Here is a 26,498-nt window from a genome sequence, read left to right as displayed (position 1 = left end):
CTGTAATGTAATACGGCGCCCTCTCCTGGCCTGCAGGAGTACATGCAAGCAGAGCACTGTATACATAATAATAAATAAATAAATCTTAAAAAAAAAGAAAGAAAAAGAAAAACCAAAGAAAGAAAGAAAAGAAAAAGACAAAAAACAAACAAAAACCACCTCATTAAACATTAGTCCAGTAACCTCATTTAAACCAATTAATACTGGCTAGAGGCCAGGGAGTGATGGCGCATGCCTTTAATCCCAGCACTTGGGAGGCAGAGGCAGGCAGATCTCTGTGAGTTCGAGGTTAGCCTGGTCTACAGAGCAAGTTCCAGGGCAGCCAAGGCTACACAGAGAAACTCTGACTCAGAAAACCAAACCAAAACAAACCAAAATTGGCTAGAGAACTCGGTGTGTTTCCTGTAGGTCGATGTAGTCCAGCCACTCATTATGCCTGGAATCCATCATTTCACAAATTTGAAAATTTTTAAAGTATTAATTTTATTTATTGTGTGTGTGTAAATAGACAGTTTATGCAAGTTCAGGGATAAAATTCAGGTGATCAGCTGGGCGTGGTGATGCATGACTGTAATTCAGGTGATCAGACTCTACCCAAAGGCCCTCTACCCAAAAGCTATCTCCCACAACTCCCAAGGCAGGGTCTGTGATGGTTTAAATGAGAAATGTTCCCAATAGGCTCAAGTATTTGAACACTGCGACTCCTTTCCATCAATGGCTCTCATTGGAGGAAGATATGGGAGGTTCAGCCTTGCTAGAAGTATGTCGCTGGGTTGAGAGCTTTGGCATAATGCTCTTGTGGATTATGTACAGTTTACTCTTGTTCATTTAAATGTTGATTTCTACACTCCACACTCCACTCTCTGGATCAGTCAGGGCATTGTGTTGTGACGTTCATTCTAAGTATCAGTTTCAAGTTTGTGTAAACATGTCACCATTTGTTCTCTGTGTTGTCAATAAAAACAAACTAGCCAATGCTGAGCAATAACAGAGAATAGGGTGGGACATCCTGATCCAGTGAGGGGAGGAGAAAGAGAAGGAAGAAGAGGGTGGAGCCATAAGGAGAGACCAGGAAACATCAGGAGAAATGAACTAGGCTTAGGAGATGATTTAAAGACTTATTTGTTATGTATACAGTGCTTTGCCTGCATGTACACCTGCAGGCCAGAAGAAGGCAGCAGATCACATTATAGATAGTTGTGAGCCACCATGTGGTTGCTGGGAATTGAACTCAGGACTTCTGGAAAAGCAGACGGTGCTCCCAACCACTGAGCCATCTCTGCAGCCCTAGGAGATGATTTAAAAATAAGTATTTTTATTTTTATTATTATTATGTTTTGTTTTTTTGAGACAGGGTTTCTCTGTGTAGCCTTGGCTGTCCTGGACTCCCTTTGTGGACCAGGCTGGCCTTGAACTCACAGTGATCCACCTGCCTCTGCCTCCCAAGTGCTGGGATTAAAGGCGTGCGCCGCCACCACCTGGCCTTTAAAAATAAGTATAAAGTGGAAAATCAGAATGGGAAGAAACTATACTAGCATGGAGTGTCAGATGTCATCCTTGCCTCTCCGAGCTCTGGGGAAGCAGAACACTGACGTGGGTCACCATGCTTTGAACCTCTGTGACAAGGTACAGCAGCCACCCCCCTGGAGAGAGAGGGAGGGGGAGAGAAAGCAGGAAAATCCATGTGCTCCCTCTGGCAGAGAGAATCCAGGTTCTCAGCTTGAAGACATGCAGAAGTAGCCACAATCACAAGCCCGAATGAGACAGCCAAGAAACAAAACTAAATTTTAATGGGCATACTAAGTAGCATGCATTCTGTGTAGTGGGGACTCAAAAGAAAACAAAAACAAAAACACAGGGCAGGGCAGGAAAGAAAGAACAGGGAACCTGAAGCTCAAGAGAAAAGAGGCACAGGAAGCAAAAGCACGAAGAACAAGAGTTGAAGGGGTGCCAGCATGGCTCTCACAGCAACTGAAAGGCTGCCCCACTCAAGAGCCTGGAGGGCTGTAAGCCCTGAGAAGGCGTGTTTCCAGGATATGCCTTTTATTTACAGTAAACATCCAGAAAGGCCATCTGTGGACCAGGAATAGCCCCTTGTTAATAAGGAGGGGAGAGAATAGGGCTACCTCAAGACCCAGCTATTCCACTCCTTGGAACAGACCCAAAAGATGCTCCACCATACAACAAGGGCATATGCTCAACTATGTTCATAGAAGTTTTATTCGTAATAGCCAGAACCTGGAAACACCCTAGATGTCCCTCAATGGAAGAATGGATAAAGAAACTGTGGTGCATTTACACTATGGACTACTATTCAGCTATTAAAACCAAGGAAATCCTAAAATTTGCAGGCAAATGGATGGAACTAGAAATGATCATCCTGAGTGAGTTAACCCAGACCCAGAAAGGTACACATGGTATATACTCACTTATAAGTGGACACTAGGCCAACAGGGATGTCCCCTGAAAGTCTTCACTTAGCAGGAGATTGGGATGGAGACTGGGACTTCCTATTGGGACTCCAGGTGAGAGAGGTAAGGGAGAAGAGGGAAATAGAAGGATCCAGAGGGTCCTAGAAACCAACAAGAGGACCATCAAGCCTGGCAGATCTGGACCCAGGGGCTCTGCTAAAACTACTGTACCAACCAAGGTCAATGCATGCAGTAAACCTAGGACCCCTATCCAGATCTAGCCAATGGGCAGCACATTCTCCATGGTTGTGTGGAGATCAGGGACTGACTCTGACATGAACTCTGGTGCCCCCTATTTGACAACTTCCCCTTGATGGGGAGACCTGGTGGCACTCAGAGGAAGAGTAAGCAGGCTACCAGGACCTGATAGGCAGTGATCATACGGTGGGGGAGGAGGTCCCCTTCTGTCAGAGACCTAGGGGTGGGGAACACGAAGAAAGAAGGAGGGATGGGGAGGACAGGAAGATACAAGTGAGGGGATAACAACTGAGATGTAATCTGAATAAATTAGTTAAGAAAAAAAAAAAAGGTGGCGACTTTGAAGTGTCTTATCATAGCAGAACCAGGCCAGTGACAGCTTCTACCAGCTGGAGACAGAAGGGAGTCTGTCAGAGCTAGTTTCTGAAAAGGCGTAGACTCTGGACCTTGGTCCAGCAATGACCTGCAATGCAGTATTAGGATGGAGTGCTTATTGCGCAGCATTGTGCTACAGGCTAATTAAATAGATCCTGGTCTCTCTCTCTGTGGTTATTTGGGTATAAAGCTGGTTAAGGAGTAATTGCTGATTTCACTAAAGTATTAATTCAATATTAAATATTAATAATCATTAAACATATGGTACCCAACTAAATTCAAGTATCCACACCTTAAAAAAAAAGCTTTTTTTGTTTTGTTTGTTTGTTTTTGTTTTTCAAGACAGGGTTTCTCTATGTAGCTTTGGCTGTCCTGGACTTGCTTTGTAGACCAGACCGTCCTCGAACTCACAGTGATCCGCCTGCCTCTGCCTCCCACGTGCTGGAATTAAAGGCAAGCACCACCATACCCGGCTTAAAAATCATATCTTATCATAGTTTAAAAGGGGGAATAAGATCCTAACAAGACAACCCAAGCTTAAAACTTAAAAAATCCAGGTCAAAAACTGTCTCATTGCCGGGCGCCAGCACCAGGAGGCAGAGGCAGGTGGATCCCTGTGAGTTTGAGGCTAGCGTGGTCTACAAAGCGAGTCCAGGACAGCCAAGGCTACACAGAGAAAGTCTGTCTCGAAAAACAAAAACAAAAAACAACCAAACAAAAACACTATCTCATACCTGTCTCTTTTAGAGGGACCTTTAGACATGCCCACAAGCAAAAGGCAGCCTCCTGCAGGCTGATGAGAGTGGACTCTACAAAGCCAGCTGCTGCTTTAGGCTAGGCTCTCACAGGGCAATGGAGGCGGCTGTGGACACCTGGCAGTTTGGAGCAATGCAACAGGGAAACAGGCAACCTCCTAAACAAAGCCAGGCCTAAAACTACAGCTAGGATAAAAAGCACTGTAGGGAGGAGCCCTGCCCAGGCATGTTTTTCGTAAGATCACTTAAGGCCGTGCACACAGCGTTTGTACTGAGCGTACCTTTCCACTGGTCACATCTGGTGTTTTTTCCTGCTTCCCTCGCTCCACCCCCTGCCTCCTGCCCCTCCTTCTGCTGAATATATATATACTGTTGCTCCGCCGCACAATGAACGGAGATTTGATCGGACTGCCGTCTTGTCCCCATTTCTCGCGTCCTTGTCCCATCCATTCCCACTCCCCCTTCCAGGTACTCCTGGTTATTGACCTGCTGGCCAGGTCACGTGGCGCCTGAACAGGGACCCTGGACACGGGGGACATCGTGCAGGCACACTGCAAAAGTGGCCGGTCCAGAAAGAGAAAAACGGAAGAACGAAAGTGAAAGCAGAGTGGATCGCCCCGGGAGCCTGCCGCGCTGCAAGAAGCACGGTAAAAAGTAGTGATAATGGGACAAGAAATAAGACGTCATGATTTACATATTAAACAATTGAATGAAGCTTTAAAGACGCGGGGAGTAAAAGTTAAAATCGAACATCGTTTTATATTTTTTATTTTATTAAAAAACTATGTCCTTGGTTTCCCCAAGAGGGAACCATCAATGTGAAACACTGGAACAGGGTAGGTGATGCTCTCAAAGACTTTTATAGAAATTTTGGGCCAGAAAAGGTCCCTGTTACTGCCTTTTCCTATTGGAATATCATATGAGAAATCATAAAAATTAAAGAAGACGATCCCACGGTAGCCGCAGCCGTTGCTGAAGGAGAAAATATACTAAAAAAATCAAAGTCAGGGCCGGAAAGTGAAACCGACGATCTCATCTCCTTGGACAGTGATGATGACATTAATGAGGCTGAAAAAGGAAGGACAGACTTAACATCAGTAAAGACGCGAGCTCAGGCGACAATGACGGGGGACTCTTATATAAAAGAATTTCAAGAGGATAAGAGAAAATCTGGTCAAAAGGTAGTTCCCAAAATTTATCCCCTGCTTAGAGACCTACAGGATGATTTCCAGGATGACCCCGATTCCGATGAAGTTGATTGGGAAAAGTTAAAGGAGGAAGCCGCGGCATATTCTAACCCCAATCGCTGGCCTCCCCCCTACGCTCCTCCACTGAGTGCCCCCACCATTGGCGTGGCTGCTCTTGACCCAATTAAGGATTTAAAAGAGAAAATTAAGAGTCTTGGGGAGCAAATTAGCCTTGAGCAGCAGCACTAAACTCCAAAAACTAAAGATTGAGAAAGACCCTCAATCACTGCCTGATCTCCCTTGTGGGGTCCCTCACGGGGTCCCTCGCGGGCATCCACCTAATCAAAGGAATCCCTCGAGTCTTTCTAATCCGCTTTCTGATCCGTTTTCTCGGGAAGCTTTCCCTGTGAGTGAAACTATAGCCCCTGATGGCACCTCATGAAGGTATAAGACGGTTTCAGTTTGAAATCATAAAAGAATTGAAAACCGTGGTGTCTCAATATGGTCCCACTGCTCCACATACTCAGGCTGTCCTGGAATCGGTCCCTGATCAATGGCTCACTTCTGATGACTGTATTCCTTTGTTCGGGCTGCCCTCTCAGGGGAGATTTCGTAGTTTGGAAGTCTGAATTCTACGAGGCTTGTAAAGAGACAGCTCGATGAAATGCCCAAGCCAACCACGGCTGGACTTTTGAGGTTCTGGCAGGAGAAAGCCCTTACAGTGGTCCTGACAAACAAATGGAATATGAACCTGGGCTTTATGCTCAAGTCCAGACTGCAGCTGCCAAGGCATGGCACAAATTGCCTGTCACGGGGGGGGGGGGGGGGGGGGAGGGGGGGGGGGGACCCTGGAGCCTCCCTTAGGACAGTGAAGCAGGGTCCTGACGAGCCCTTCTCTGATTTTGTACATCGGCTCATGACCACTGCAGGCAGGATATTTGGCAACCCAGAGGCAGGAATAGACTATGTAAGACAAGTGGCCTATGAAAATGCTAATGCCGCCTGCCAGGCATCGATCCGACCCTATCGTAAGAACACGGATCTCTCTGGTTATATCTGTCTATGCTCTGATATCAGCCCTTCTTACCACAAGGCTTAGCTATGGCTGCCATGTTTCATGGAAAGACAGTGAAGGACTTCTTGGCCTCTAATCAATAGGACAATAGAGGATGCTTTCAATGTGGAAGACTTGGACATTTCTCTAGGGAGTGCCAGGCATCTTCCCAGACACCTAGACCTCAGCCCCCAGGTTTATGTCCTAGATGTAAAAGAGGAAGGCACTGGGCAAAGGAGTGTAAATCCAAGATGGATGCCCAGGGAAATCTGCTTCCTCCCCACCAGGGAAACGGGAAACGGGCAGCCCCAGGCCCCGACTCACAAACAAGCCTATGGGGCAGCGAGCTTTGTTCCAGCCAGCAGCAACAACAATCCTTTTCTAACCTCTGTAGAGCAACCCCAGGAAGTGCAGGATTGGACCTCATCTCCACCACCTACACAGTATTAACTCCAGAGATGGGACCTCAAGCACTCCCTACAGGGATCTCTGGCCCTTTAAGCCCCAATGCTTTTGGCCTTCTGCTAGGTAGAAGTAGTAGTAGTATGCAAGGTTTGCAGGTATTTACCGGAGTCACTGATAATGATTATAGAGAAACCAAGATCATGGCCCAGGCAATAAAAAAGTATAGTCACTATAGCAGCTGGGGAGAGGGTTGCCCAATTAATAATTCTTCCATTACTGTCTACCAACATTCCTTTAAGAGTAAGAACAGGGGAGCTCAAGGGTTTGGATCCTCTGATGCATACTGGGTACAACCTGTGTCCAAACAAAAGCTCATGCTCACCCTGTGGGTGGATGAGAAACCTTAGAGGACACAGGTGCTGATGTGACGATCATCCGCTCCGTTGACTGGCCTAGTCATTGGACAGTCACCCCCACCTTGACCAGTTTAAGAGGCATAGGGCAAAGTCAGAACCCTAATCAGAGTCCAAAGATGCTCACCTGGAGGGACAAAGAGGCAACACTGGACAGGTCAAGCCTTTTATCATGCCTGGTCTCCCTGTTAATCTTTGGAGAAGGGATATTTTATCTCAAATGGGACTTAATATGTGCAGCCCAAATGATGTTGTCACTGCACAAATGATAAATGCTGGATTGTCCCCTGGCAAAGGCCTGGAAAAAAATGAGAATGGGATTGCTGAACCCGTAAAGGCCACCTCATGAACAACAAGAGAAGGTTAGGGATATTTTCAGAAGGGGCCATTGACTCTGCTGCACCCCAGTTACCTTGTGCCGATCCGATCACACAGAAGGACGACACACCTGTATGGGTGAACCAGCGGCTGTTAACAACAGAAAAGTTACAAGCTGCCCAGAGGCTAGTGCAGGAGCAATTACAATCAGGGCACTTGGAGGAGAGTACCTCTCCCTGGGACACTCCTGTGTTTGTTGTTAAGAAAATGGAGGAAAATGGAGGTTGCTGCAGGATTTAAGAGCTGTGAATGCCACCATGGTATTGATGGGAGCCCTGCATCCGGGCCTCCCCACTCCTGTCGCAGCTCCTTTAAAATATTATAAAATTATAGTTGATTTAAAAGATTCCTTTTTCACTATTCCTTTATACCCTGATGATAGGAAGCTCTTTGCCTTTAGTTTACCTGCTGTTAACTTTAAAGAGCCCATGCAGCGCTATCAACGGAAGGTCTTGCCTCAAGGTGTGGCTAAGAGTCCCACTCTGTGCCAGAAATCTGTAGCCAAGGCAATAGCAGGTGTGAGACAGACCTGGCCTCAGATTTCTCTGATACATTATATGGATGATATCCTCCTTGCAGGAGAGATTGGCCAGGAGGTTCTTCAATGCTTTGATTGCTCAAAAACTGCTCTGGAAGGGGGTGGATTAATTACTGCCCCCAAAAAGGTGCAATTAAAAGATCCTTATATGTATTTAGGATTCCAAATTAACGGTCCAAAAATTACTAATAGCAAGGCCACCTTTAGGATGGATGTGCTCAGGACACTTAATGATTTTCAAAAGTTGCTCGGAGACATTAATTGGCTAAGACCATATCTAAAACTCACCACTGGTGATTTAAAGCCTTTATTTGGGGCCGGGCGTGGTGGCGCACGCCTTTAATCCCAGCACTCGGGAGGCAGAGGCCGGTGGATCGCTGTGAGTTTGAGGCCAGCCTGGTCTACAAATTGAGTCTAGGACAGCCAAGGCTACACAGAGAGACCCTGTCTCAAAAAACCAATAAATAAATAAATAAATAAATAAATAAAGCCTTTATTTGATATCTTGAAAGGGGACACAAGCCCTAACTTCCTTCAAGTGCTTACTGATGAGGGAAGATTGGCATTAAAATGGGTAGAGGATGCGATTGCTTCTCAGTTTGTCACTCAGATTGATTACACTAAGCCACTTCTCTTCATTGCGTCTCGCACCACACCGACACCCGCTGCTGTATTCTGGCAAACAGCACCTCTGCGGTGGGTTCATCTGCCCTCCTCACCCAAAAAAGTTTTATTGCCTTATTTTGATGCCGTAGCTGACATGATCATTTTAGGCTGAAATACAAGTCAGACTTACTTTGGAAAAGATCCTGATACCTTGATTCAACCTCACACTGAGGTGCAGGTTAACTGGTTACTACAGAACACAGAAACCTGGCCTATCACCTGTGCCTCCTTTTCAGGACAAATAGATAATCATTATCCTCCTAATTAACTCATACAGCTTTGCAGATTGCATGCTTTTGTTTTCCCCACTAGAGTTCCCATGGTGCCTATCCCTGAGGCATTACTAGTCTTCACGGATGGGTCCTCCATAGGACTGGCCACGTATACTTTTAAGATCAGAAGGCAGCCAGGCGTGGTGGCGCACGCCTTTAATCCCAGCACTCGGGAGGCAGAGGCAGGCGGATTGCTGTGAGTTCGAGGCCAGCCTGGTCTACAAAGCGAGTCCAGGACAGCCAAGGCTACACAGAGAAACCCTGTCTCAAAAAACCAAAAAGATCAGACGGTGGTGTCCTTTGAGACCCCCTCTCTTTTGGCCCGATTGGTAGAGCTCATGCTATTATTGCTGTCTTCAAGCTTTTCCTACGCAACCCTTAATATTTTTACTGATAGTGCTTATTTGGTACATTCTGTTCCCCTTTTGGGGACAGTTGCTATAATTAAACATGCCTCTGAAACAGCTCATTTATTTCTTACTTGCCAGCAGCTTATTTGCAAACGCACAGAAAATAATTTTGTTGGCCATTTGAGGGCACATTCAGGCCTTCCTGGCCCCTTATCTGAAGGAAATGAAAAAACAGATCTGGCTACATGCCAGGCACTGATCTTGTCCACTGAACCTGCCGCTGGTAGCAGCCAAACTACACAAGCTCACAGGTTATATCATCTTAATTCTTACACCTTAAGGCTAATGTTTAAGACCACTCAAGAGCAAGTACGTCTGATTGTCAAGCAATGTCAGGCATGTGCATCTTATGTGCCTGTCCCACATGTAGGAGTTAACCCAAAAGGGCTCACTGCAAATGCTATCTGGCAAATGGATGTGATGCATTACAGTGAATTTGGCAACTTAAAATATATACATGTCTGCATTGACACCTCCAGTGGTCTTATTTTCGCTACCCTGCAAACAGGAGAAGCAACAAGGCACATTATCGCCCATACGCTTGCAGCCATTTCCACCCTAGGAGTCCCTAGACAAATTAAGACAGATAATAGCCCCGGATATACAAGTACCAGCTTTCAACGTTTCTGTTAGACGCTGAATATTCTTCATAAAACTGGTATACCATATAACCTGCAAGGACAGGGCATGGTGGAAAGAGCACACCTTACTCTAAAACTAACATTTGAAAAAATAAAAAAGGGGGGAATAGTACCCTACTAAGGTGTCTCTCAAGAATATTCTTCATTCATTATTTATTTTAATTTTTCTAACATTGGAAAAAGATGGAAAATCAGCAGCTGACCACATCCAGAGACTCATAGAGATTTTTTTTTTTTTTGGTTTTTCGAGACAGGGTTTCTCTGTGTAGCCTTGGCCATCCTGGACTCACTTTGTAGACCAGGCTGGCCTCGAACTCACAGCGATCCACCTGCCTCTGCCTCCCCAGTGCTGGGATTAAAGGCGTGCGCCACCACGCCCGGCTGAGACTCATAGAGATTTTGCCAGGGTCCTCTGGAAAGAGCCATTGACTGGGTCCTGGAATGGACCAGACCCTGTACTCATATGGGGCAGAGGATCAGTTCGCGTCTACTCTCAGGAAGCAGACGCTGCTACATGGCCGCCAGAGAGACTGGTTAAGCAGATAGATAACCAAAGCTCCAGGGAGAAATTTCCCCCTGAGAGAAACCCTCCCTCTCTTACAGATCATCACGAGAACCTGCCTGATCCTGACTCTGATGCTGAAAATGACGATCGCCCTCCAGCTGAAGCCCGTGCCTTGGAAGACATGGTACACATGCAAGGGGCGCTACCCCAGATACCTGCAAATATTACAAATTATGCTAAAAGTGAGGATTGGACAACTACTCTGGGGCTGTGGGGCATCAGACTATATCATCTCATTGAATATGATCCAATATTCATCTTCAGCATCATCCTGAAGGCAAGTCCTGTCCAAACCAATGTTGGACTCGGACCAAATAAGATTCTTGTCCCAGCAGGGAGGAAACTTATAACCAACTCTCAATGATTAAAAAAAAACAACTGTTGTAAGATTAAAGTGAGATGTGATGTAAAAGATGTAACTGCCCATTTCATATGGATAAAGGGACAGAGCAAAGATAGCCACAAGGAATGAAAAAACCCAGATACAAGATGCCTCGGGTATACTTAAACTTTAAAAATAAAGGAATTTACATAAAGTTATATAAAGACATAGCCACCCATTCCATATGGACAAAGACAGGACAAAAATAGCAAATATGAAAGGCATGCCCAAACTTCTAAACAGGTACAAAATGCCTAGTGTATGCTTGAACACTAAAATTAAAAGGAGTTTATTTAACGTTTATTTAACACATAATGCCTTTTTTATTGTTCAGGGCAACCAGCCTGTCTCTAAAGAGGGAGCTGTCTCAGGAAACAGATAGTGGCTGGCGTATACATCAGGTGCTGTAATGTCATATATCCTCTTTGAGAAGGGTCAAAATCAAACAGGCCTATATACAAATGGTCTTCTGCTCTCACAAAGAGCAGGAACCCATCTTTAATTGCCCTGTGCATTATGCACACCTCATACATTTATAATTTAAGGTCTGATTAATGCTTGTGAGAAATTATATATTTACAGAATAAAAGAACCTGACACTGGTTATGCTAGGTCAGACCTGACAGGATCCATTCTCCAGGATGCTGAGACATTGGCACATCTGTCCAAGAATCCTACATTTTCAGCCTCAACTGATGTTCCTCATCAGAGGCTGCTCCCAAGAGAGTTTTGAAAAACTGCTACCCTGTCTTGAAAAAAAAAAAAAGAAAGAAAGAAAAGAAAAGCTGGTAATTTCAACTGGTTCAGAAGTTCCAAACAGGGCTTCTATTTAAGCCTAAAATTTCTCAAAATTTATAGACTGGACCATAAATGCTTTTATTATCTTGCTTAACCATTTTTTCCCAATTTTATTTGGGCCCCTATAAAGGTAGTATTCCTCTCAAATCAGCCAGAAAAACATTTAAGAGAACGATATCCCATTTCCCTTAAAGGGTGGAAGGGTTGGGGTAGGTTTTTGGTTGGTTTGTTAGGCTATGGATTTTTTTTTTTTATCATTGAGAGTTGGCTATAAGCTATTACTGATCTTATTCAGAGAGAAAATGAGGTTGGACTCAGGGATTTCTCTCTTTTCCTTTATCTTTCTTTCTTAGGTATGGAGATAGAAGTTGAAAAGAAAGAAGAGGGAATATAGAAAATGTACAGAAATAACAGAACAAGTAGATTACTCAAGCTACTCAAATGAGGCCTTGTTACTCACAAATAAGGTTATTTTAATGTATTGGTATATAATTTTATATGTTAATCCAAAAGTAAGTTTATCTTTGATGCACTGGTATAGAATTCAAATGTAAGGTTATTCTTCTATTCTAACATGAGGCCTGCGCCCACATCACTCATCACAACCCAAGGGTGGCTTCTGATGCATTTAAACTGCTATTGCAGGCTGCTTAGGATAATTAAGTAATTCAAATTAATGGACAGTCAACCAGATTTACGGTCATGTCAAACACTAACTTAGCACAGGAACATACATCCTAGGTTAACAGATAGATATGATTCTATAGATGGATAGATTATATAAAAATAAACAGATAAGGTCTTCAAGCACCTCAGAGACATACAGAATATGGCATTTAAAATATTTTTATTATTTTAGCTGGGCATGGAGGCACACGCCTTTAATCCCAGCACTCGGGAGACAGAGGCAGGTGGATTGCTATGAGTTCGAGGCTACCCTGGTCTATAAAGAGAGTCCAGGATAGCCAAGGCTACACAGAAAGACCCTGTCTCGAAACACCTAATACATACATACATACATACATACATACATACATACATACATATATTTGTTTGTTTGTTTTTTTCGAGACAGAGTCTCGCTGTGTTAGCCTTGGCTGTCCTGGACTCACTGTGTAGACCAGGTCGGCCTCAAACTCACAGGGATCCACCTGCCTCTGCCTCTCAAGTGCTGGGATTAAAGGTGTGCGCGACCATGCCTGGCTTTTTTTTTTTTTTTTTTTTTTTTTTTTTTTTTTTGGTTTTTCGAGACAGGGTTTCTCTGTGTAGCCTTAGCTGTCCTGGACTCACTTTGTAGACCAGGCTGGCCTCGAACTCACAGCAATCCACCTGCCTCTACCTCCTGAGTGCTGGGATTAAAGGCGTGCACCACCACGCCCGGCTTTAATGATTCTTTAACAATAAGACATGTCAACTCCTGGCAATACCCAGCCTACCTCAAACAAGATGATGAGCATCAATGAACCTCCTTATGGAGATGGCTTCAAATGTGACAAACCAGCCACTGGGCAAAAATGTCCTCGTTTCTGCCACAGACAGAATTCTGCTTGAAATGGGGAAGCTTAGACATAGGTAGAGTCAATGGCAAAAATCTGTGAGGACAGGGTAAGCAAGACCTCAACAGTTCCTGCTTCACAAATACATCTGTCAGATAAACTGGTCCAGGAGGCTGAAGATGATGCTCCAAAGTTAGAAAGTTTTGGGTAGCTGTCCACTCTTATCATTCTCACAGACCTAAAGTGTTTACTGGGTGCTTTGAGGGAGCTGTGCAGTTAGGAGAAATGGTGTCTGTGAAGGAATGTGTTGAGTGGATGTAGCAGTTGTCAATAAAGCGCTGTCTAGCCAATCAGCAGACAGAAGGACAAGCCGTGGAAGGCAAGACTTCCACAGGAAGTGCGAGGAGCCTGGAGGGGTTGACAGTTCAAAGTTGATAGTTGTGGGAGGAGTTGTGGGAGAGAAGCTGCTGGAGGAGGGTCAGATTGGGAAGTGCTTGGGATCTTTGTAGGTTACAGGATTAGAGTAGTTTATTTTAGTTTATTGTGAGATTAGTAGCAGTTTAGACTGCCTAGCGCAGTCCTTGCTGTTTTGGATTATGTTTCAGTCTTTTTGTGTCAGTTAATTGGCTTCCTAGGCCAAACAGATAGAATTTATTGTAACAAATTGGCGCCTAACTAATAGCAGTTTAGAGTTTAGAGTTCCAGACAGCCAGAGCTGTTTGTTACACAGAGAAACCCTGTGTCAAAAACAAAACAAAACAAAACAATGAACCACCACATACTAGCTCTGCTTTTACAGCTTTTTGCTCTGATTCTTCACAATCCCCAATGATAAGCCATAGCATAAAGAGCCCATGTCTCTCTTAAAAAACAATTAAAAGGGGGGACATAAGGGATACGACCATAGGATAAATTAACAGAGGATCTTTTTACCATTAATTTTTAAATTTTTGACAAAAACAGTCTGTCCTAGCAGCCAGGCATGGTGGCACATCCCTTTAAATCCCAGCAGGCAGACAGATGTGAGTTCAAGGCCAGCTGGTCTACAAAGATTACACAGAGAAACCTTGTCTAGAAAATCCAAAAACCAACCAACCAAACAAACAAACAAAAACTGGCCTGTTACCCCCCATAAACATTGGGGTACAATGCTTTCCAGGATCACCCCTTTACCACTAGTCTACTGGCAGGATCCTATGGACAGTATGTGGAAGGATCCGGCCTCTCTTAACCATGGGACAGGGGTTTATGTGTATTTTTCCAGAAGGAACAGACAAGCCAGTTTGGGTTCCTGGTTGAGGGATAAAGCCATACACCTGCCCTGAGGGAAGCAACAGAATCACAGCTTTGCAGAACCTATCCCTGAGTGAAGGAGGGGATGGCCACCGTCAGCCCACAGTTCCAGACGGCAGAACATCAGAAGGAATTTTTAACTGATAAGAGTAGTGCCATACCGCTCCAGTGCCAATCTACAGAAGGCACCTGGAATACATCTTTCCTTTCTCTCTTTCATAGCTCCATCAGGAGGTGGCGGCTATAAACACCACCAGAGTGGATGTAGTTACCCTATCTGAACTAGGGCATTTCTTCCAGGATGTAGCTTCCAAACTCACCACTTTATTTTTACCCAGGAGTTTATTGGTTTATGCCATAGCAATTATAGTTTTACTTATATTTTTTCTTGATATGATTTTAAAATCATATATGCCTCCAAACTCAGCACACCAAAGCTCTCCATCTGGAGATTTTTAACCTTGAAATTAAAACAGAGGGGAAACCAGTGGGGGGTGTCGGGATCGACCTTTGGAGGCCACAGAGAAGGGCAAGTGAAGCGTCGGCAGCTCCTAAGACCCCTCAACTGGTCCTGACCCGCTGAACACAGTGTTGGTCTACTAGGGGCTCCTAGCACACTAGTGAAGTCTCAGAATGGGTCGGAGGCTAGGGCAGGGACTGCTCCACCCTTTTTTACAGAAGTCCCCTGGGATGACCTTGCCCCCTCCCCTCAATTTCCCTATAAGCTACACCAACCTGATTGATTGCTATTGGTGCGTGAGGCTATCATGGGATGGTCTGATTGGCCCTTCAATTCTTTTTTTTTTTCCAGACAGGGTTTCTCTGTGTAGCCCTGGCTGTCCTGGACTCACTTTGTAGACCAGGCTGGCTTCGAATTCACAGAGATCAGCCTGCCTCTGCCTCCCAAATGCTGGGATTAAAGGCGTGCGCCACCATGGCCTGGCTGGTCCTTCAATCTTTTAAAGGCTTCCACACTAAACAATAAAGTTATATCAGCATCTTGAGTCTGGTCTCGGGGTCTGATTCCCCGGGTTCTGTGTGGGCTCCGTCGCCACTCATTCCCGCTTTCCCCCTGGTTCCTGATTCCCACAAGATTCTGTAAAAATAAAAATTAGAGCCGGGCATGGTGGCCCACGCCTTTAATCCCAGCACTCGGGAGGCAGAGGTATCGGATCGCTGTGAGTTTGAGGCCAGCCTGGTCTACAAAGTGAGTCCAGATGGCCAAGGCTACACAGAGAGACCCTATCTCGAAAAACCTAAATAAATAAATAAATAAATAAATAAATATTAAAATTAAAATTTAAAAAGGGGGGGGGAGTCCCAGAGAGATGGTGTAGTACTTAAGATCACTTGCAGCTCTTCCAGAAGATTCAAGATAGGTTCCCAGAACCTCTATCAGATAGCTTATAACTGTCTGTTAACTGTAGCTTAAGGGTATTTGGAGCCTCTGGCCTCTGCTGGCACCAGCACTCCCATGTACACACCCACATACAGACATACCTATACATAATAAAATATAAATAAAAACAATCTTTTAAAAGAGACATTTTTAAAAAAAGTATCAGGCAGAAAGCAGGCAATGCCTGTGATCTCAGCACTAGAGAGGCTGAGGTAGAACAACCTTTTGGTTTTGTTTGCTTTGCTTTGTCTGAGACACCGTGTCACTGGGATGCTGACTTTAAGTGCACTCTGGGCTACATACCGAGGCACTGTCTCAAAGCAAAACAAACCAGCAAGAGGATTTCCCATTCGCGGGCAGACCCCGAGTCTTCTCATTTTAGCTCCGTAGCTCCTTCATATAGAGCACATCCTTTCCCTTTTCAGTCTCTAAGTCTCAATGACATGTGACTAACATCAGGTTATCCTTTCCCAGGTAGCCCTAAACAAGCCATGACCTTTTTTTTGTTTTAGTTTTCTGAGACAGGGTTTCTCCTGTAGTCCAGATCTGCCTGCCTCTTCCTCCCTGAATGCTGGGATTAAGGTGGGCCCACCACACCCTCATGCCATGAACTATTATTACACCTCTGTTCCTTAAAAAAATTTAAATTTATTTTGTGACCCCCCACTTGGTTCCTTTTAAAATTACAACCGCCTAGGGGCTGGAGAGATGGCTCAGCAGTTAAGAGTACTGTCTGCTCTTCCCGAGGTCCTGAGTTCAATTCCCAGCAACTACATGGTGGCTCACAACCATCTGTAATGAGATCTGCTGTCTTCTTGTAGCAGGCAGAACACTGTATAAATAATAAATCTTTAAAAAAATAAAATAAAATTACAACCACCTAATAAGGTGAAGCTTAATTAAAACAAAACAAAACAAAACAAAAGATTGTGTTTATTTACGTGGGGAAAGACAAGGCACAAGAGCAGGTCAAGAGGACTGTCGCCTGTGGGAGGAGGGTCTCTCCTGCCACCACTGGGCCCTGGGGATTGATCTCAGTTCATCAGGCCTGGCTGAAAGCACTTTTACTCGCTGACTCATCTTGCCAGCCACTTAATTTTGTTGTTTGTTTGGCTTTTATTTTTTTAGATAGGGTCTCATACAGCCCAGGCTAGCCTCAAACTTACTATATAGCTGAGGATAACCTTCAAATTCTGATCCTTGTGTGCTGGAATTACAGGTATGCAGAACCCTGCCTGATTTATACGATGCTTAGGACTAACCCCAGGGCTTGATACAAGCTAAATATGCATTCTACTAGCTGGTTGTGGTGGCACATACCTTTATCCCAGCACTCAGGGAGGCAGAGACAGTTTAATCAATATGAATCCCGTGCTATCTTGGTCTTTTTTTGGGGGGGAGGGTTGTTTTTTGTTTGTTTGTTTGTTTTTGTTTTTGTTTTTCTGAGACAGGGATTCTCTGTGTGTAGCTGGCTATCCTGTACTCACTTTGTAGACCAGGCTGACCTCGAACTCACAGCGACTGCTGGGATTAAAGGTGTGCACCACCACATCCAGCTGCTAGCCTGGTCTTAAAAAAACAAAAGGGCTCAGTGGTTAAGAGCACTGCCTGCTCTTTCCAAAGGACCTGGGTTCAATTCCCAGCACCCACATGGCAGCTCACAACTGTCTGTAACTCCAAGATCTGACACCCTCACACCAATGCACATAAATTAAAAATTAAATAAAATATTAAAAACAAACAAAAAAAGCAAAAAACAAAAAAACCCAAAGAACAAAAAAAGCCAAATATGCATTCTACTGGCTTAGTTACTATATCTGAGTGTGCCCCACCGTGCCTCTTTGAAACACGGTCTCTCTGTGTAGCTCTGGCTGTTGTGGAATTTAATATGTGAATAGGCTAAACTCCAACACAGAGATCTGCCTGCCTCTGTCTCTCAAATGCTGAGATTTAAAGTTGTATGCACTGTGCCCTGCTTAAGATATTTATTTATGTATTTAGTGCAGGGCATGGTGGTACAGGCCTTTAATCCCAGAGGCAGGAGGATCTCTGAGTTCAAGGCCAGCCCTGTCTAAAGAGCAAGTTCCAGGACAGACAGGGCTACACAGAGAAACCCTGTCTTAAAAAATAACAACAGCACCGGGTGGTGGTGCGCGCCTTTAATCCAAGCACTTGGGAGACAGAGGCAGGAGGATACCTCTGAGTTCAAGGCCAGCCTGGTCTACAGAGAGAGTTCTTGGATAACTAGAGCTGTTACACAGAGAAACCCTGTCTCAAAAAACAAAACAAAACAAAACAACAACAGCAACAACATGTTTTCCTTTTTCTTTTTTTGTTGTTGTTATTTCATTTTTTTTCAAGACAGGGTTTCTCTGTGTAGCCTGAGCTGTCCTGGAACTCACTCTGTAGACCAGGCTGGCCTCAAATCCAGAGATCCTCCGCCTCTGCCTCCCGAGTGCTGGGGTTAAAGGCCAGCTGCAGCACAGCCACCACCATCTCCCATCCCCCCCCCAAAACACAGATTTTTAAAAAATATTATTTATGTGTGCTTGTGTAAATGCTATGTCCTGTGTGTATGCCCACAGAGGCCAGAAGAGGACATCAGACTCTCTGGAAATGCAGTTATAGACGCTGGACTCCCCCAGGATGGGTGGCTGTACTGAATTTGGGTCCTCTGAAAGAGCAGCAAGCCCTCTTAACTGCTGAGCTCTCCAGACCTTCTCTGTACTTTTGTTTGTTTGGTTTTGGTTTTGGTTTGTTTTTTCGAGACAGGGTTTCTCTGTGTAAGAGCCTTGGCTGTCCTGGCCTCTCTTTGTAGACCAGGCTGGCCTGTACTTTTTAAATGATATTTTTACTTTTACATCTCCTGATAGACGGTAAGTGCTTGAAAAGCAGGGCCTCTAAGGATCATACTGACTCCAGTACATGAGACTCCAGGGCATGAGTGGTTCCTCCCACTGGCTGCTCAAGGCTCCCTTTTTCTTGGCTGACCTTCAGTCATCCTTATAACTATTGTTTTGATTCGGAGAACAAAAACAACAAAACTCTGTTGACAAGGTCTTCATGCTTTTATCTTCATGTTTACCGTGTCTAAGACTCTAAGACTTGCATAGGTAATATTTAAATTACACGAACCACCTTAAAGAATAAAGGGGGTGGGAAATGGCCTTTTGAAGTAATCCTTTCTGTTTTCTTTTTTCTTTTCTTTTTTTTTTTTTCTTTTTCTTTTTTTTTTTTTTTTGGACAGGGTCTCACTATGTAGCCCTGGCTGGCCTTGAACTTGCTTTGTAGAATAGGCTGGATTCCAATTTACAGATATGATGCCTGCCTCTACCTGCTAAAATTAAAGATGTGCACCACCATACCCAGCCTAGTCTTTTCCTTTTATTTTTTTAAAGATTTATTTATTATTATATATATAGTATTCTGCCTGCATATACACCTGTATGCCAGAAGAGGGCATTAGATCACATTATGGATGGTTGTAAACCACCATGTGGTTGCTGGGACTTGAACTCAGGACCTTTGGAAGAGCAGGTGGCGCTCTTAGCCACTTAGCCATCTCTCTCTCTCTCTCTCTCTCTCTCTCTCTCTCTCTCTCCTTCCTTCCTTCCTCCTTTCTTTCTTATGTGTGTATATGGTTTTTCCAGATAGGGCTTCTCTGTGTAGCTATGGCTGTCCTGGTCTCGCTTTGTAGACCTGCCTCTGCATCTTAAATGCTAGGACTACAGGCATGTGTTACCCTGCCCATCTTTTTTTCTCTCTTTTAATAGAAGGAAACATAAGTCATTCGATATATTTTATAAAATTCAGTTGTTCAAACTGTGTAAAATGCTTATGTAAAGATTTTTAGAATATCTGTCTGTGAGTTCAAGTCCAGCCTGGTCTACACAGTGACTTCCAGGCCAATTTGGTCTACACAGTGAATTCCAGGACTATGTAGAGACTCTATCTCAAAAAACCAAAAGATTTATGGGGGGGGGGGCCTTATCTGCGGGCAGAGGAGACACTCCCTCCCAGTAAGCTTCATGCTTGGACATAGGTGAGCCGTACCCTCTGCTGGAAAAACAACCCACCAGGCCCAAATGTGTTAAAAGGCTAGTTCCTTGTAGGGACCAAAGCACAGACCCTCACCCACACAAAAGGTGTCAAAAGCTGGCTCTTTGAAGAAAAACACACAAAGGTGCCCTGGAGACAAGCCCCAGGAAGTGTCCTAGGAGTGGCTCCTGCAATTAAGTTACCCTTGGTTAAAAAGACCAGATCTGGAGTGGTGGTGCAGATTTTTCTCATTTTTCCTTCTGTAGCTCTGTCTTTGCCTTTCTTTTATCATTAAGCTTAATGAATTAAAATCTAGCTCTTTGACTCTTGATTGTCTTTATTTTTAACCAAGTGCAGTCGGTTATCTGGCTTTTCACAAGCCAGAGGCTCCCTTCTCCAGCTGGAAGGGACCTAAGATAGCCACTGTCTCAACCCAGGCTGAGCATGGCTGCCCCGTGCTCCCTCCCTGCCCAGAAGGCCTTCTTTGTGACCAGTTCTCAGGACAGAGCCTTCTTCAGCTAGCCTCCAGAAGTCTGAAGAAAACTGTGACCAGATTCTTAGCCCAGCCTCCCGGAGAAAGGAATCCACATATATGTGTGTTTATTTCTAGTGAGGGGATCATACATTTTTAAAAGAAGTGCTGGAGAAAGTTGTAAGAAAATTATAACTGCTGCCTAATATTCAGTTATTTCCATTATTGGAATAAAAGCAACAAATATGGGGCTGGAGAAATGGATCAGCAGTTAAGAGCACCCAGGTTTGGTTCCCAGCACCTACATGGGGGCTCACAACTGTAATTCCATTTCCAGGGGATCATATGCCCTCTTCTGGTCAAAGGCACCAGATATCCACTCCAACCCCTCCCCAGGAAAAAAAAAAAAAAAGACAAAGATAAAGAAATCTCAGCTAGGCATGGCAGTGCATACTTATAATCCTAGCACTCTGGAAGTGGGAGCAAGAGGATGAGGAGTTCAAGACCATCCTCTGGACCACAGCAAGTCTGAGACCAGGCTGCTGTACATGACACCCAGGCAAGACCCTGCTAAGACGGAAAGGGCCAGAGTTTGGGAGGCAAAGGCAGGCAAATCTCTATGAGTTTGAGGCCAACCAACTACATACTGAATTCCAGGCCAACCAAGGCTACACAGGAAGACCTTGTGTTTAAATAAAAAAAACAAAACCCAACAACAACAAAATACAAACCAAGAAAGAGAAAAAGAAGAGGGAAGAGGAGAGAGAAAGAAGAAAGGAGAAGCCGGCCGTTGTGGCGCACTTATAATCCCAGCACTCGGGAGGCAGAGGCAGGCGGATCGCTGTGAGTTCAAGGCCAGCCTGGTCTACAAAGTGAGTCCAGGACAGCCAAGGCTACACAGAGAGACCCTGTCTTGAAAAACCAAAAAAAAAAAAAAAAAGGGAAAGTAAAGCAGTTATCTCAGCTCCAACAGCTTCACTTGAGAATCACCCAACTTCTCTTAGCACGCAGAGCTTACTTCTACAATGTGCAAAGTGCTTTATTTAGATGATGTATTTAAACAGCAACCGTCACTGTTATAAACAGGAAACTAATATCACTTGGCATAAAATAGAAGTAACTCACTGAAAAGTATATGAATATGAAGATTATTAAGGTCTAGCTGGATATAGTTTTTGTTGACTGAAGCTTTGGGGGGGGGCATTAAAGAGCACCGTCTCCAATAAAAGGTAGCCTCTGTGACAAAAGTGAAATGTATTGAAAAGGAATAACTTTCCCACTAAGATTCAGTATCATTTGGTATTATATACGTGTACAAACTGAAGCCATCTTCTTTCAGGAGAATCCTTGCAGAATCCAATCCCCCACCTACCTCCAGACCTTATAACTTCCTAAAACAAAACAAAACAAAACAAAAAAACAAACAAAAACATTGCTCTGGATCTCTCCTCTCACCTTAAACAAAAGGAACAGATTTCGTTATCCAGCAGGCAATGTCTTGGGCCTCATCTACTCAGAAAACTACTTCCAAAAGCCTTCCATCCATCGAATGGCTAATCCTCAAGTCCACGGCACTCTGTTCCCACTGCAGGAATTGAGAAAGCACTAGAACACTGACAACAAAAAGGGTAATGGTTGGTAATTTTTCCTCCAAGGCACTTACTTGGCAAAAGCCTTCATAGACATTCAAAGGCCTGGGTCTGATTCCTATTAGAAACGGTGACTGTTCCTTACTCCCCCCCCAAGGCTGGAAGGTTGCCAGAGGGTCACACTGAGTGTTTGGATATGTGGCCTCAGAGCCAGGCGATGAAGGGTCAGGCTGCTCCTTGCTGGGTGCTGGAAAAGTCGCAAAAGCTTCAGCACTTAAGTTCTGAGGAAACTTCTGGATACAGGATGACTTTGAGAAGTCTGGGCTAAGAGGCCTGCGAGTGCTGAGTCCGGGCAGGTGGCACCACAGGAACCCCCATGGCCAAAGTATGGCTCTCAGAAACTTTAGCAGTTTAAAGTTGAGGTTAAGAAGCAGGGTGAAATTTCTGGAGATGGCTTCGTTGGGCTGCAGAGTCCTGGATTTGGCTCTGAGGTGTCTGGCTATCTTCCCTTTCCAGAGGGTAGATTTGAGAAGCCACACAGATCTTTGAGCGTCCCTGAGAGGGAGAGTCCACAGGCACATGGCTTTCAGAGGACACAAAGGGCTGGATTTGGTCCTGAGATGTCACAGGTTCCGTAGGTAAATTGTCCGAGGGCACGAGCACCAAGAGGTGACTCTGGCTATCTTCCCTTTCCAGAGGGTAGATTTCAGAGGCCACACTGATCTTTGAGTGCTCCTGAGAGGGAGAGTCCACAGGCACATGGCTTCCAGAGGCCTGGATTTGGCCCTGAGATGTCACAGATTCCGTAGGTAAATTGTGCGAGGGCACGAGCACCAAGAGGTGGCTCTGGCTATCTTCCCTTTCCAGAGGGTAGATTTCAGAGGTCACACTGATCTTTGAGTGCTCCTGAGAGGAAGAGTCCACAGGCACATGGCTTTCAGAGGACACAAAGGACTGGATTTGGCCCTGAGATGTCACAGGTTCCGTAGGTAAATTGTGCGAGGGCACGAGGACCGAGAGGTGGCTCTGGCTATCTTCCCTTTCCAGAGGGTAGATTTCAGAGGTCACACTGATCTTTGAGTGCTCCTGAGAGGGAGAGTCCACAGGCACATGGCTTCCAGAGGCCTGGATTTGGCCCTGAGATGTCACAGGTTCCATAGGTAAATTGTCCGAGGGCACGAGGACCAATAGGTGACTCTGGCTATCTTCCCTTTCCAGAGGATAGATTTCAGAGGCCACACTGATCTTTGAGTGCTCCTGAGAGGGAGAGTCCACAGGCACATGGCTTCCAGAGGATACAGCCATCCGGGAAGAGCTTTCAGAGGCTTCCGACGCCGGAGGGTAGCACTGAGAGGTCACCGAAAAGATGGGCTGGCTCCTAGAAGTAGAAATGGAGAGAGGTGGGTGCAAAGGGACCAGAGGGAAACTCCTAGAGGGCTGGACTGCGCAAAGCTCTAGTTTGCTTAGAACGGACCTCGGCTTCTCCGGATGGAACGAAGTTCTCCCATCTCCCCTCCTGGCGTCGCTGTTCCTTTCCAGCTGTCCCAGGTCGGTCGAGCTTAGGCTGCTGACCCTCAGGAGGGCACTCGGGAGGAGTCGCCGCCGCCGCCGCCGCCGGCGGATCCGCAGGAAGGGGTTGGAGACGTTCCTGAGGGTCAGGGAGAAGCGACGGCTGCCGCTGCGTTGCTCGCTGACCTCGCTCCTGCGAGTCAAAGTCCTCCGGAAGGGCTCTTCCGGGAGCGCCTCGATGTTGCCGGTGTACCAGGAGATCCACCACAGGAGGCTAACGAAGATGATAATGGAACCCAGATAGAGCAGCATGTCGTAGAACAGCAGGTCGGCGAAGACGCCCGTGAACAGCACTGCCACACCCACAGCGTCGAAGGCGACGCCCAGCCAAAAAAACTTCGTGCAGCGGCCCAGGCCTCCGGACCGCATCTCCTCCAAGTCCACGGTCTTCTGCGAAAGCTCGGTGCTGTTCAACATCGCCCACGCAAACCTCGCAAGAGGGCCACCAAGCTCACGGCGCTGCCACCCGCAGGCTTTAGCCGCTAGGTCTCCATGGCAACGCAAGGGGCGGGGTGGAGCGGGAAGTTAAGCGGTGCTTTACTTTGCCAGAGGACCCTGGAGACGGCCTAGGGGGCTGCGCGTGCGCGCGACGACCCGCGGCACCTTCCGCGCTTGCGCAGTGCTCGCCCTTTACGGGCAGTATATCCCAGGGTCGGTTCCCGTGTTGAGTGAGGTAAAATTTAGGACAGCGAAACTAGCTATACCCGCGGCGAGAATCTTCTGGAGGGAGGGTGAGATCTCGGGGGAGCGCGAACCTCAGGCCTCTTTTCGCGTAACTTTTCCCCAACACCTGAGAAGCTTTGTCTCGGGTGCAGTCGGGCGTTCCTTATCATAAAGAATTAAATTGGTTAAATCTTTTCCTTCACCCGAGAAGTGGCTAGACTAGAGTCTGGTGTCGTTAGGTCTTAATTCCCATCTTATCTGATGACTTGATACACTTGCCCAAGCACCTAGTAGACCCGCTCGCTCTGGTCCCTCCCCATCGCCCCCCTCCCCCCGGCCGTGCCTATTGTAAGCCCAGAGTAGGGGTGGTGGAGGGAGATGTTTGGCTGAAAGGATTTTAAGATAGATTTACGCTTGCACGTCAGGGTCAGGCCACGTTTACTTAGGCCTATAGGCACACTCCACCACACTTGGAGGAAAACTACGCTTAAATATTTTCAAAAGTATAGATAGAAAACTAAAAAGGTAGAGAGATGTGGTCACTAACAGGTTGCCATGCTCCTGCCTGAGCATACAAGCAATACTAATTGGACCCAGAGGGTTATAAAAGAGTTTTTAACGGGGTCAGATGTGATAGTGCAGGCTTTTAATCCCATCACTCAAAAGGAAGAGGCAAACAGCCTGTGCTAATTTGGGAATTCCAGGCCAGACAGGATTATACTGTGAGATCCTGGCTCAAAATGAATGAATGAATGAAAGAAAATAAAAAAGGAGCCGGGCGTGGTGGCGCACACCTTTAATCCCAGCACTCGGGAGGCAGAGGCAGGCGGATCGCTGTGAGTTCGAGGCCAGCCTGGTCTACAAAGCGAGTCCAGGACAGCCAAGGCTATACAGAGAAACCCTGTCTCAAAAAGCCAAAATAAATAAATAAATAAATAAATAAATAAAAAAGAAAGAAAATAAAAAAGGACGTGAAGATGGGTCTGGGAAGTTGGAGGTGGATATAACCAAGATATACATGTATAAAATTCTCAAAGAAAAAGTTAGTATAGGTAAGGTGGCAAAATGTTAATCAGAATATAGATGAAATGAGTGTAGGTGTTTATTGTTCAATTCTTTCCTCTGTGTTTTTTTAAGACAGTGGTCATTTAAAAATTATTTATTTTCATTGCTGTTTTGCCTGCATGTGTATCTGTGAGAGTGTCGAATCCTCTGGAACTGGAGTTAAAGACAGTTGTGAGCTTCCATGTGGGTGCTGGGAATTGAACTCAAGACCTCTGAAAGAGCAGCCAGTGCTCTCAACCTCTGAGCCACCTCTCCAGCCTCTCTCCTGTGCTCCTTAGGCTTGACATTTTCAAAATAAAGTTGAGGAACTTGATTTTGTAATTTAAAATGTGTTTTAAACTTATAAATGTGAGTGAGTAGCAAGTGGGCACAATGGCTCAGTAGTTAAGGCTTGACGGTACACCTGACAACCTGAGTCCAGGACCCAGGAGCCCACGTGAGAGAAAGAGAAAACTGGCTTCTGCAGTTGCTCTCTGACCTCCACGTGAAAATAAGCAATTCTCTCCCTTTTGGCCACAACCAGAATGAACTGGCTGGTGGTGAAGGGCCAACACCGTAAGTGGATAAGCGGATTCGCCCTTTTCCCACATGCTTCGAAATTAGCCGGTTTAGCCGGGGGCTCATCTCTATAGTCCTTGATAGTCGTTCCTGGAATTAGGCAGTTTTAAATGTTACATTTAAAATTTTTATTTATTTTATGTACACGAGAGCTGTGTTTGCATGTACACCTTCATGCCAGAAGAGGGCATTAGATCACATTACAGATGGTTGTGAGCCACCACGTGGTTGCTGGGAATTGAACTCAGGACCTCTGGAGGAGCAGGACCTCTGCTCTTAACCTCTGAGCCATCTCTTCAGCCCCCAGAAATTTTAATTTCTTACCTGGGGCAAGATCTGTAACCTCCCTGAGCTCTGGTCTCCCCTTCTATTAATGAGAGAGCAGGCGCCTGTAGGAGACAGACTTTGCCATTAGATGGTGCCTGTGTTGGGAAGTACTCACAATCGCTCTCCACAGAGCCTCTCACACTGTTTCCATTAGGGACCGCTTTCTGTGTGAGAACATTTTTATCTGACCATAGGTATATAGATATTAAAATAGTTATACAAAGCCGGGCGTGGTGGCGCACGCCTTTAATCCCAGCACTCGGGAGGCAGAGGCAGGCGGATCCCTGTGAGTTCGAGGCCAGCCTGGTCTACAAAGCGAGTCCAGGACAGCCAAGGCTACACAGAGAGACCCTGTCTTGAAAAAACAAAGGAAAAAAATTATTTTAGGGCTGGAGAGATGGCTCAGAGGTTAAGAGCACTGTCTGTTCTTCCAAAGGTCCTGAGTTCAATTCCCAGCAACCACATGGTGGCTCACAACCATCTATAATGTGATCTTGGTCCTCCTCTGTTGTGTAGGTACA

General features: G+C 45.5%; 1 protein-coding gene across 3 annotated transcripts; it reads right to left on the bottom strand.

Annotated features, from left to right (window-relative positions):
- Positions 1 to 1,164: 1,164 nt before the first annotated feature.
- On the bottom strand, positions 1,165 to 26,498 carry LOC311587077 (uncharacterized protein). Of its 3 annotated transcripts, none has more exons than XR_014775771.1 (2): positions 21,662 to 26,498; positions 1,165 to 1,287 (listed from the first exon to the last, which is right to left on the bottom strand). XR_014775771.1 is itself a non-coding variant. In XM_084763536.1 (2 exons), exons 1-2 carry the CDS (start codon positions 23,779 to 23,781, stop codon positions 22,219 to 22,221), a joined length of 1,467 nt encoding a protein of 488 aa, XP_084619662.1. In that variant the 5' UTR covers positions 23,782 to 26,498; the 3' UTR covers positions 21,225 to 22,218. The 3 variants fall into 3 exon arrangements, 1 of the variants encoding a protein (XP_084619662.1); XR_014775772.1 differs by lacking the exon at positions 1,165 to 1,287 and adding an exon at positions 4,568 to 4,867; XM_084763536.1 differs by lacking the exon at positions 1,165 to 1,287 and having other exon boundaries at positions 21,225 to 23,173; positions 23,270 to 26,498.

The sequence above is a fragment of the Acomys minous genome (assembly GCF_964271855.1).
Source record: "Acomys minous genome assembly, chromosome: 16".
Lineage (NCBI taxonomy): Eukaryota > Metazoa > Chordata > Mammalia > Rodentia > Muridae > Acomys > Acomys minous.
Note: the sequence above shows the minus strand (reverse complement) of the source record. Positions and strands in the feature narration are given on the sequence as shown.

Coding starts and splice junctions, on each gene's coding strand:
- LOC311587077 (XM_084763536.1), bottom strand. CDS start 23,781: ATGTTGAACAGCACCGAGCTTTCGCAGAAGACCGTGGACTTGGAGGAG. Junction 23,174..23,269: donor TTCCATCCGGAGAAGCCGAG/GTCCGTTCTAAG, acceptor TTCTACTTCTAG/GAGCCAGCCCATCTTTTCGG.